This window comes from Acomys russatus, chromosome 5 (assembly GCF_903995435.1).
Source record: "Acomys russatus chromosome 5, mAcoRus1.1, whole genome shotgun sequence".
Classification (NCBI taxonomy): Eukaryota; Metazoa; Chordata; class Mammalia; order Rodentia; family Muridae; genus Acomys; species Acomys russatus.
Genome location: NC_067141.1, coordinates 49,074,287 through 49,087,328, shown reverse-complemented (window position 1 = coordinate 49,087,328; position 13,042 = coordinate 49,074,287). Strand labels below are relative to the sequence as shown.

At 36.9% G+C, this 13,042-nt stretch overlaps 1 protein-coding gene across 3 annotated transcripts in view; it reads right to left on the bottom strand.

The window, feature by feature from the left end:
* Jak2 (Janus kinase 2) overlaps window positions 1-13,042 on the bottom strand; it is a 64,634-nt gene that overhangs the window by 13,958 nt on the left and 37,634 nt on the right. For all 3 annotated transcript variants that reach the window (XM_051146312.1, XM_051146314.1, XM_051146311.1), the window contains exons 10-18: window positions 12,889-13,000; window positions 11,047-11,233; window positions 10,324-10,451; window positions 7,548-7,682; window positions 3,967-4,054; window positions 3,123-3,250; window positions 2,326-2,464; window positions 757-908; window positions 470-620 (exon numbers count right to left, since the gene is read on the bottom strand). In XM_051146312.1, the coding sequence (XP_051002269.1) occupies window positions 470-620; window positions 757-908; window positions 2,326-2,464; window positions 3,123-3,250; window positions 3,967-4,054; window positions 7,548-7,682; window positions 10,324-10,451; window positions 11,047-11,233; window positions 12,889-13,000 (1,220 nt within the window). The remainder of the gene's footprint in view (window positions 1-469; window positions 621-756; window positions 909-2,325; window positions 2,465-3,122; window positions 3,251-3,966; window positions 4,055-7,547; window positions 7,683-10,323; window positions 10,452-11,046; window positions 11,234-12,888; window positions 13,001-13,042) is intronic.

Genomic DNA, 13,042 nt, shown 5'->3' with positions numbered 1-13,042 from the left:
GGGACAGGCATACATTTACCTCAGCATTCTAAAGGAGTTAGGGACAAATGAAAATAAATCTATCTTTTGTTTAAAAAATTAAGTCAATTATAACATAGATGGGAACTAGAAAACCCAAAGGGGTATTGTTAAAAACTCATGCAGCCGAATACAAATAAGATCAAATAAGCATGTTTTTTATTAACCGACAAACTAAATGTACATTGGATTTCTAAAACTCTTGTTTTAGATACAGATAATAAATTTTGTACTTAAGTTTTCTTGTTCACACAAATAAACAAGTGGAAAAAAAGGTTATAAAAGGAGAAAAGATCTTTTTAAAAAATAAGAGTGTTCAGTCAAATAGAATGTGTATACAGGACAAAGAAGGGCCTGAAAGACATTAATGACTTTCTGAGATGGAACTACAAAATTAGAAACTATCCAATTAAAACAAGAGAGTGATCAGTGAGATGGGCCCATTACTCACCTGGAGTAAACAGGCTGTTAAGATCACGGATGATGGCTCTGAAGGCAGGCCTGAAATCTGGCTCATAATCCATGCAATTATTTATAAGGTTTGCTAATTCTGTCCACTTAGGTGCAGGAAGCTGATGCTTGTCTTCATAAAACTGCAGCTTCTATAATTAAAGGACCAAATGCTAAGAATAAATTCTACTTGTTTTCTCCCCAATTAGATGGGCTAGGAGACATCATACCATGTGTAAGAAACCTGAAGTCTCAGTGTACCTCTCCCTTTGGTCTGTGTGAACTTACTCTTTGAGAATCCAGGGCACTCAGAGGCTTATCTCCTCCACTGCATATCTCCCACAGAGTGGTACCAAAACTCCATTTGTCTGTTGCCAAATTTAGATTTTTAGGATTTTCAATGCATTCAGGTGGTACCCACGGTATTCTCTCCTGAAGAACTTTGAAAAAACAGGAACAAACTATAATTAAATAAGCTCCACAAACCGTTATTTTATATGTGAAAAGTGTTCAAACTCATTTAAGTGAGTGTTTCATGGTTTTAGAAGGCTGGTCTGGCTCCTGTTTGCCAGACACTTAAGAGCTGGATGATTCCTGAGATCCTACTTCATTAACTCAGCTTTAACAGTTAAGATCCCCAAAGACTGAGGGATTTCCCCACGGTTACATACATTTTAACAGCATTATTAGAATTAGTATCCCGCGTAATAAATTTTAGATCAACTAAACTTTAAACCAAAATGTCTCACCTGGGGTACCATTTTCACAACCTTCCCATTAGTTCAGTCTCTCTCCCACAGAGAGAAATATATAAAATTTGTCTTAAAATTGACTCTTGGTATTTAATATACATTTCTAACATGTAAGTGACGTAAGTAATGTTGGGTCGTTTGTGGGTGTTTTAATAATGTGGTAGCAGAGGCCTCTAAGACTGGCAGATAAACAAGGGGCAACAGGCATTATGACTACAGCAGACACAGGATTAAACTATGCCAAGATAGCCTTGGTATGGAACTGACAGGCTGAGTAATGTTCAAAGCATGGAACGTCCCAAGTAAAGTCTCTGTAGTCCTTGACTCCACTACCAAGCATCTGAGGAAGGAAAAAGCAGTGTGAATCTCCCTTCTGGGATTCTGACAAAGAGAAAAAGAGAAGAAAACGAGCATGGTGGTAAAGCGATATGAATATTTTTCTACACAGCAAGGAGATTAAAGAGTTTATTACTTCCTCTCTCCTTTACCAGAAAAATTTCCCTCATTTTAACTTCTTTTTCCAAAAGGTAAATTTCCTCAAATGCCAGATCTAAAACCCCTGTAAGATTTTCCTCTCTGCACTACTGTCCTATTATCTCTGTCCTTACTTTGGAGTAAGCCAGCAAAGTTGGGTAGCACTGGCTAAACCAGAATATTGTACACTAATGCACAAAACCTGATTAATATGGATTCTAATTTTGGAAGATTCAAGTAGAAAATTAGTTAAAATACAGCCAGCAATATAACTTAAGTGTTTAAAGGTGCTTGCAGCCAAGCTCAAAGATCAGAGTTCAGTTCTGAGGACTCATAGCAGAAGTCCTCCCCACTAGTTATTTCCTGACCCCCACACTGTGCGATGGCATGTGCATGTGTCCAAACACACAGAACAATCATTTCAGTCTATGGTGACATGCTTGTGCAAAAGAAGAAATAGACACAGTCACAATTTAGCTGTTACTTAATTTAAATTACTACAAGTAGTAGCTAAATGTCATTAGTAGCCAAGAACACTAATAAACTAGAATTAAAGGAAAATTTACATGATTTTTATGGTACCACCCAAATAAAATTTATGGAAGCTGAATGCAGTTGGTATAGAACTTACTGTCCTTTGGCAGAACTGTAATGCTAATGCCAGGATCGCTAAGTTTGATGAAAGGTGGATTCCCTGTTTTCCTGTCTTCTTCTCTGATAAGCAGGATATTTTTGGCACACACATTCCCATGAATAAGGGATTTTTCTTCCTATTAAAGTTAAATGCACATGCATTCAAATATCAATATACAAATATATGTGCATATAATATGTCAATGCTACAACACAGATTTAAAGAGGACAAAGAGACAGCATAGTAAATATTACTTTGAGCCTACTTAGAGACAATAAAAAGAAGTCTTCAGTTTCTTACTGTAATTGATGCAATAATCTATACCGACAATGAGATGAGTGTTACTTTTCAAAGCAGATTCCAAATGATAAGCACTTGTAGGTGGTAACCAACATTAGAAAAGCCTATTTCCATTTCAGTAAATGTATACTAATAACTGTCAGGCACTCTGGCATTCTGCACTTCTGTCAATACTGCCTTCTCACTGAACACGGTTCAATTGTCTATGACCACACAAGGTGCTATCACAGAAGCACAATATTCTTCTTTGGTTAAATTTTCCAATCCCAGGTGATAGAAAAGATGGGTTTCTACGGTAGTTCCAAGAGATTGATGGAATGCGAACACTGTCTTTCGAAGCCAGCTTACTATCTATGTATGTCTGCAACAACATCCTTCAACACCTAACATTCCAAGATTTACTTCTTGTTGCCAGGTTAAAATAATGATATAACTTTTACAAAATAAAATGGCAAGATTCAGTTTAAAAAAAAAAGAATGCAGCAATTACTTACTAGAAAATGCATGGCCCATGCTAACTGCTTAGCCACTCCAAGTTTCCATAATATATTTATAGAGTTTTTGTTTTTTTTCAGGTATGTATCTAGTGATCCAAATTTTACGAACTCTTGAACCAGAATGTCTGCAATAAAATGTGGGTAATAAGAAAGCTCAAGTATACATCCAATTAAACATGTACATTCAAAATATCAAAATGCTAATGTTATTTGTAGATACAATAGGTAAATAAATCAAATTAAGAAAACTGTAGTAACTTAAAGGAAAATTAATGGATACATTTGTACTTTTGTATTTAGCTTATTCACAACATTAAGAGGTAGGACTCCAAACAACTTATGCCTAACACATAATTTTATGTATATCATATATATATATATATATATGTATTATACAATGTAAATATATATACTCTAGCATAACTGGGGAACCTACCTAGTGCCAATGTTCTGTCACTTCAATCAGTTTCATTAATAATTCAGTCTATCATTTATATGCTTTGTTTTTATAACTCCAAATGAGTTTGTACTGAAAGGGCCAGTGTTACACAAGTCACCAATAATCTGTACTATTATGTGCACATAAAAGCTTGTATTTGGTTACTATAGTATTCTATCTGTCACTTGGGCATTATAAGAGGACATATTAACCCTATTCTGGATTTTAGCTTTAAACATCAGTTTCCTTTTTCACAAGATGTAACTGAACAGTTCCAAATGCTTTCAAGTCCATCCACATCTCTAATTCTGTGGTTTTACTGATATCTATTGTAGTCCTAAATAATAAGGATTCTCTGAGACAGATATGACTTGACATAGGAAAGTAAGCGGTTTTACTTACTCTCCTCTCCACAGACACATACTCCGTAATTCAAAACCAAATGCTTGTGAGAAAGCTGACTCATCATGCTTGCTGCTTCAAAGAAAGACTAAGGGGGAAGGGAGAAACAAGAAATGTGATGGAATTCTGTTCAGTGAGGTCCATAAGTATGCATAATTTAGAAAGATACTCTCTGACTTAAGAGAAACATTTTTGGTCCTACTCTCAGTTGAACAATAAAATATTTTTAGTATAGTGCCTTTCATGCTTTTCCTTCCTTCCTTCCTTCCTTCCTCTCCCCACCCCCCCTACTCCCTCTCTCTCTGTGTAGCCCTTAGCCCTGGCTGTCCTGAAACTTGCTGTGTACACCAGGCTGGCCTAAGCTCACAGAGATCTGTCTGCCTCTGCATCCTGAGTGCTGGGATTAAAAGCATGCAGCACCACTGCCTGGCTCGTTTATTCTTATGTGGATGAAACTGTAGAGGAGTCTCCTTGGAACTTGTAAAGCTCTGAGTAGCTATGCTTAAAGGGAGCAGCCTCCATTTAGGTAAAGATTTAATAATGTCTCTAATACAACACTAAAAGTAATTAGTATACTAATAAGTTATTTTTAAAATCCTATTAATTTTAGGCTAGGATGATGGCTCACTAGTTAAGGGCACTGGCTGCTCTTCCAGACGACCTGGATTTGGCCCCAGCACCCACATACCCATTAACCACCGTCTGCAACTCCAGTTCCGAGGGATCCTATACCTTCTTCTGACCCCCCCACAGGCATTAGGCACACATATGGTGTGGACATAAAGTAAAAATAAAATAAATTTTAAAATAACTAAATAAACTCTAAGAGTAAACTTTATTAAATAAATAATAAAATCCCCAAATCTTTTGTAGTTTGATCATCAGGCAGTCATAGATGTTCCTTTAAAAAAAAAAAAAAAAAAGCTCAATTTTGATAGAACTCTAGGAGATTATGAAGGAACTCTAGAGAGTTCAAAAGGAATGTAACATCAGGCCAGTCAATTTACATACTGTATATTTCAATCCAGCTCTTTCTACATCTAATCATTGTTTAATATCCAATGTCACTTAGCAGACTAACTTGTCCCTGCTCTGCACTGATTTTTTTTTTTTTTTTAATTCTTTTCTTCTCTTAAAGAATCTGGTCAGGTTTGGTTTGCAGATGGGTGTACATCAGCCTCCTGGGAGACAGGGCTTTTTATATTATCATTTTCCCACTCTCTTTGCAGTCTACCTTTTGCCAAATGCCCTCACCCTCCTTTTCTACCTCTACTCCTGCCTTAAGACACCTCTTCTCCCAGTACCGTTCACTAGTCTTAGAGTAGTTTATTTTTTGTTTTTCTTTGCACTTATACCCATAATAACTAATGCTTCATACACACAGTACTATCAATGTCCCTTCACTTCCTAAAATGATTACTGCTTAAGGAAGACTGCTTTATAGGACTCTGCATCCTACTAGAGATCCCTACACAGCCATACATATTGCTGCTATATTCACAATAGCAAGGAGATGGAATCTGCCTAGACGTCCATCAACTGATAAATGGATAATGAAAACACAATGCAGGTACACAATGAGATACCATGTAGTCATAGAGAAAAGTGAAATTAAGTTTGAAGGAAAATAGATCGAAGTGGAAACACAGTTTAAGTGAGGTAACTCACTTCAACTCAAAAGACAAGTGTCACATGCTCTCTTTCATTTGTGAATTCCACCTTTTAATTTTTATGCATGTGAATTTAGATATTTATATGGAGTACAAATATTACCCAAGAGCTCATGAGAGGGAAAGAACACTCTGTAAAGGGAAGAGGGGGTAACAGAATGTACAACTATAAAAGCAGAAGAGGAAACACTAGAGATGAAAAGACTCAAAGATAGGAGAGGAGTAAAGACAGAGGAAAGGGGGAGATAGCCGATAAAAACTAATGTGTGAAAATTTTAAGTAGATCAGATAATCTGTAAGCTAATGAAAAATAAATAAAAGCCCTAAGAGTTTGAAGAGAGAGATCTTGTGTATTTAGATCAGACTGTTGCCAGAAGCCCATGCTGTTAAGTGGCAATCCAGTGCCGGGGTGGGCTACCTCCCTATGCATGATTGGCCAGTGAGGCTGTAAGAGCCTACAGCTGAAGATGCAACACACCTTAGTCAAGGACAGAGATAAATCATGCTGGAACTTGGCTGGAAGCTTGCTCCCTGTTAGCTAGCCCTCACAGTGCTGGCTGCTGGGGCAAAACTGGCAGCAACAGTCTTACTCAACTATGACCCTGTGTGTAACAATGCCAATCCACCAGACAAGACATGCCTAAAGGTGTGGCAGTGACACGTGTCTATGGGAGTGACAGATTGCTTTCTGGTTGATTTGAGACCTGCTTCACTGGAGGCATTCATGCCTGCTACTCTAAACCTGGTCAAAAGTTTGTGACAGGGGAGGCCATAGGCCTGAGTGGTAAAAGCCCTACTCCTGTTTTGTTAAATGGGGAACGTGGCATCCCCGTGCAATTGCCCTTAAAATAACTGTTTCTTCCCACAGGCTAGTGACGCTGCCAGTTTTGGTCTGGAGAAGCTTCTTTTCACAGTGGTCAGCAGTGACCACAGAGACTGATAACTGGTCAAAGTGCGGGAGAATAAGTGACTCTCAAATTCTCAGCCATAAATAAGACATCTATATCACCCTTGTGTGATTGCTTGAGTAAGAAACGCCACGTATATGGACATGTATCTAAACACTTGGTCTTTGGCTGCTAATGCTATTTAGGAAGAGTATAGGGTCTTTAGGGGTGGAGCCTTGCTAGCAGACATAGTTATTGGAGGTGATAGTTGAAGGCTTTGTCTGTTTTTACTGCACCCCCCACTGGTACTTGGATGAAAAAAGTTATCAGCCAGCCTTCTCCTGTAGCATGCCATGCTTTCTCTGCTATTATACACTCTGAATGGAAAAGTAATTAATATACCCTCACAAGGACCACTGTAGGAGGAAAAAAATGTGAAAATGTGGAAAAGGGAAGCATGGAACACTGACTTCTGGCCTTGACATGTTGATGCACTTGAACTCAAAGCAGTTGTGTTTCCCTGCCCCGATATACACAAGATGAGGCCCCTCAATGCTCTTTCAGGGAGCATGAGGTGGAGCTCATGGGACCCACTCCTCCCAAAGGATTTTACTGGTTAATAGAGCATGGAGACATAGGTCTTCAATAGTGGAGCCACTGCTAAGGTGACTCTATTCCTATAAACAGACCTTCACCCACACTCATGTAAACAATCCTAGTGAAGTGCATACAGTCACGTATGCACACACTTAAGAGACACAAAAGTAGAACAGGTTAATTGGAAGAGAAAGAGGATCATTGGGAGGGAGGACGGGAGAAGGTAACAGAGCCTGAATGCTTGAAATGTATTCTCTCTGTATGTAATATTCCACAATGAAACCTATTTTATGCATAATTAGTAGATGCAATGAAAGCATTAAAATTTTATAATTTTGAAGCCTCACACATGCATTTAATGTGCTTATGAATACACATCTTTACATAGTATAAGAAGGTATATAAAGGATCCAACAGACATACACACCTCGGAATAGTTTCTATGTGCTTTATCCAGAACTTTCAAAAGAACTTCTGTTTCATGCAGTTGGCCATAGTCTCCAACTTCTCTTCTTACACCTTTAAAAATTTTTGTAAAAGTGCCTTGGCCAAGACTTTCATTCTTTAGAATAAAAAAAGGTAAGTGGGAAGTAAGTAAAGACAGATGAAATAAAGGAATCAGGAAATGCATTCAATAACAAAACTATTTTTAAATGGTAAACATTTTGGTTATAAACTGAATCTAAATTTGAGGTATGAAATTGTCTATTCTTCCTTAAATAATAATGAAGAACAAAAAAAAAGGATTAATAAAGTTTATTTTCACACTATTATACTGTCACATCTCCTGCAATGGCTATATTGTTACACTTTTTAGAGTCAGGGTTTGCCTAAGTTTGTTTACAAATGATCCTTTTTCTTAGGTTTCCTCCTAGTTTAATAGGAAGGTGTGTGGAGGGGGAGCACCTCATTTGTTTCTCACTACTTTCCACTGTTTGGCTTCCTGGAGGCTATATAGTCCCTTCGTGCTTCCGTCTGGCGGTCACCGCCCCCTCCCACTCCTTCTTCTCTTTTCTTTTCCATTGTGTGGCCCAGGCTGACCTTGAACTCAGTATGCCTTGGAGTCTTCATAGAATGAGCAACAATACATTTTCCTGTAGAACTGCTTTGGTTAGTAAGTGAATAAATACATGGCAGCACCAAAGCATGAAATAGACTAGATATACATCAGGCAATAGCTACCACCAGTACTGTGAGAACTAACATTTATCATGAGTCTTACCAGAGTAACTGCTGGAACCTGCATTCTGAAGCAATGCTGCCTGTGTTCAAGTACAAGCTCTGCTATGTAGTACTCCTGTAGCAGTCAAGCTCCCTGGCTGCTCCGGCTTCTGTTGTACATGAAAACTAAGGCATCACCCTCCTGCAATTGCTCTTCCTTTCTACTTCCACTCTCTCTGTCCTGCTCCCTCTGCCCCTCTCCACCCCCATCTGGCCTCTCACTGTTTCTGAGGCTGAGGGTGGCCTGGAATTCACTATTACACGCCAAGCTGGCCTCAAACTTCCTACCTCAGTCTCTTCAGGACAGGAATAACAGGCATAAGCTAATAAACTTCATTTAAAAATCTTGAGGTTTGTTGTTAAACTTGAGGTGCTGTGATCAAAGTCAGACTTTGTACATACTATAGAAATGCATTGTCACTGAGCTACACACAACGGCTCTGTCTTTCAATTCACTCACTCATTTCAGTGGTGGATGAATAACTTGCTTTCTACACTTCTGATGGTGGCAAGTACAAGCAGATTTCTCATATCTATTCCTTTTTCCTTGGAATTTTGCCTTTTAAGTAAATGTTTTCATTTTTACTGTTTTCAACTCCTCTTTAAAGATACCTACATTTTATGGTCTCTACTTGGAAATTGTGTGAAATTATTAGAAGTTTAAGTATGATGTTTGGTTTGATGACCTCTACTTACTCCTGGATAATTTCACTGTATGTTTCAGTTTTTCTTCCTTCGTTCCTTCCTTCCTTCCTTCCTTTCTTTTTGTTTTGTTTTTCTTTGTTGTTGTTGTTATTGTTTTGGTTTTTTTTAGAAGAGGTTTCTCTGTGTAACAGTCCTGGTTGTCCTAGACTCACTTTCTAGACCAGGCTGGCCTTGAATTCACAGAGATCTGCCAGCCTCTACCTCCCGAGTACTGGGATTACAGGTATGCACCACCAAGCCTGGCTTTATGTTTCAATTTTTTAATTAAAAGCTCATGCTTGGAGTAGTTTTGTCCATGGGAATCCTGGACAGCCTGAATTAAGAAAAATTTTTTTCTTTTTTTTTTTTTTTCTTTCTTTCTTTCTCTTTCTCTTTACTTTTTTTTTTTTTTTTTTTTTTTAACAAGGTCTCATATAGCCTAGAATAGCCTTCAACTCTATATGTGGCTATGAACAACCTGGAACTCCTGCTATACCTCTCTCTCTCCCCCAAGTGCTGGAACTGTATTCCTGGATCAGAGTGCACTTTACAAAAAGTCTACATGTGTTTCTCACAAGCATCTTTGGTATTGTCTTCAACTTACTGGCTTAGTGTTTCTCAGACCACAAAGGTAATACAACGAAGCCTAAGCTCCAAAGCTTATAACCCCTCTTTGTTTCTCACTAAGTCAATTAAAATAGACAATATTAATCTTCTTTTACTCTTGCTAGTAGGTAAAATTTTCAAAAGGATGCAGTCCTTGCTGGTCTTAGCTCTATTCAGAGATAAGCCTCACCTTTAATCCCTGCCCTTGAACAAACCTAGGATCAAGCCCTCTACTTTTCATTTTAACCTCTAGGATAAAAAGACTAAAACCTACACCTCTCATAGACCACATCCTAGCCAAATCATCACCTCTTGCATTCCATTTAATTTTCAGTTCCCTAAAGATAATCTACTGAATTCACCTCACTTTTTTGCATATATGGGAGCTCTAAGACAGATGTCTTTTGTAGAAGATTTTTAATTTTTAGAGTTCCAAAGGAGCATTTTAAATTTCTGAAAAAAGAATATAACTCCATTATTAATTAATTTTGCTAATTTCTGCTGTAAGATTGGCATATTTCTGATTTATTAATTTTATAACTGTAAAAATTATATGAGTCTTAAAATTAAGGTAAGATATTATAATATGTTACAATAAAATATGCCAATGATAATATGAATATAATATCAGGTAAAATTTTTAAAAAACATTGCTTTAAAGGGACAAAAATTGTCAATAGCTAATGGCTTACAAATATCAAATCTTCATTCCTGATTTTGTGAAACACCATTTGGTTCACATTATTATGTCTCTGTAATGTTGGTGAGATCTGAACATCAGAAATACCATTTGTTCTGAAGATGAGAAGGTTCGATTTATCTGGAAAAAAAAAAAAAGACAACATACCTATGTTTCTTATCTATGGATATAATCAAAGCATATCAAAATTATGAATTACTCTAAGGTAAGTGACATGAGTGTGCTCTGTGTCTAAGAAACTCTCAACAGCTGCTTAGTTATTTTAGCAGTTTTATTTTTCAACTCTGATTGATATAATCTTACCAGCTAAGAAACACATTCAAACTTACAATCATTTCTTAACAGAATTTTCCCCAGAACTTTAAAGAAGTTATTTTAAGAGATTTCCAATCTTGCTTTTTTATTTTAAAAACAAGAAACTAAAATCCTAAAATCATCATGAAAGTATTAGCTTAAAACACACAGGAATTTGGTGGTGACGTTTGGCAGTTTAGAAGTGGAATAAAAGTAAATGGCTCAAGAGTTCCAAGCAGTGATCTTTAAAATAGCATCTAGACTGGAGCTTCCAGTCACTCTCGGGCTCTAAGGACCAAAGCACACTAGACAAATGAGCTTGCTTTCTCATACAACACTGCCTCTTGGCTGTTTCTTTTCAAAGCACCACCCACACACAGCCCATGAGGAGCATGTCTAAGGAACTGGAGGGTTAAGCTACCTTTTGGCCTTGGGGGGCAGCATTTGGTAAACTGGAAGACAATACTGTCTGAGCGCACAGTTTCCATCTGGTAGCAGGTCAGAAGGTCCTTAAGGTTACTGAAGTTCCTCTTCGTCCCACTGAGGTTGTACTCTCCACTCTCATTCTTCGTAATCAAACAGTGTTTATATTCAATGACATTGTCTCGCTATGCAAGTTTAGTTACAAAAAGGAGGAAAAAAATCAGAATGGTGATCATGCTGATTATTCAGCCAAAAGGAGAACATAAAAACAACCGACAGAGTAGGTAGACACTTGAGTTTAAATGCTAAAGCAGTGTCTGAGGCAGGCATCTAATCACAGTGCCAACCCTCCAGAAGAGCCCAGCCACTGACTTCACTGGAAGAAGCAGTGAGTAACACCAGCATCTGAAAGAGCTTCCCTCTGTCTAACATGGTGCAGCACTCTGACCTCCATAAGCTCACAGCTCCCTCCTCCTCTGTCCTTAATTCACTTCACTGAGTAGTTTATGGTTGAGGCCCTCCCTAACAGGATTAACTCCTTCCCACAAGCAAAGAATTAGCATTCCATTGTACACTATTTTGTTTTTATAATTATCTCTAATATTTGCCCTATGTAGTAAACTATGAGGTACTTCACTCATCTTAACAATTTGACCTGCTTTTCATTACTTTATTCATCCTTCTTTGAGCCATTTATAAAACAACTGTTAATCCCTCAAGACAACCTCATGTCTTTTGTATTCTAAAAGCTCTTTCTGAATAAATAAGATCTTTTCTGATATTGTTTAGTTTTTGTCTATATTAATCACAATGCTTAATTGAGTATTTTTAGTATACTTTAAATTTTTGTTGTTGTTGTTGACTTTAAAATTTTTTATTTCCAACAGATAGGTTTATGAAACATAGGTTTGTATCCTATGTTCTCTAATTCCTAATAATAATTCTCTAATAATGTCATGTGTTAAGCACATATGATAATTAGAGGATATATTAGAGAGTATCCTCGTCCTCTAATAGTACTGTATGTATTAGGCACATATGATAAACAAAGATTCGTGCATTTTTAGTTAATAATTTCACACAACAGACAGTCGTATGCTGTAAGAAAAGACTCTGAGGCTAGACTTGTCAGCTCATGTAATGGTGAAATGATGAGAGACATGCTCTGCATGTATAGACAATTCCTTCTCTATATGTGTGGAGTACAAGATAATTGCTTTTATGAAAATAATTGAATAACATGTTTACTTTCAGCATCTTCAAAAAGTAAAATAAATATGGATGCTGCTACAAATCTTCTCAAGATTTAGACCATGCAGCTGCCTTGCACATATTATTAAGATAACTATAGATAGGAAACAATCTTGAATGAGATCCAAGGTAATATGCATTTAATGATGAGATCCATTGCACTCTTCCATTTAAAACACAAATTCTAGCTTAAAGTACTATCTGTTATGTTCCTGTTGTCTGCTTTGTTCCACTTAGTAACATTTCTAGTAATCAGAAAATGTTCTTTTTACTTATTTTCCTGTCCATGATTTGATTTTGTTTAATTGTGAGCTGACTTGAGTGTGCTTGATGAAATACTACTTGACATATGGTTAATACTGAAACATCAAAAAGCAAAATGAACATCAAATATAAAGAAAGAAATTATCATCATTTATACATTTATATTAACTTTATGGATTATTTATTTTGTAGTTTATTAAGGTAAGCTAAGCATTATTATGCCACTGACAAGAACTATACTTGTAAGTGCTAAAAATAAAATACTTCATGATAGAGAAATACAGATTATACAATATGTTGCTATTAATAAATTTGATGCACTAACCTCAACAGCAAAGGTCAGAAAGTATTTGTTAAAGTCCTTAGGGCTACATCGAAGCACATATAGTCCAGTCTGGTTACCTGCCTTCTTTAGTTTACTAATGGCAAAATCCATTCTAAAAGTTAAGAAGAAACAATGTGAATGGCAGCATGTACAT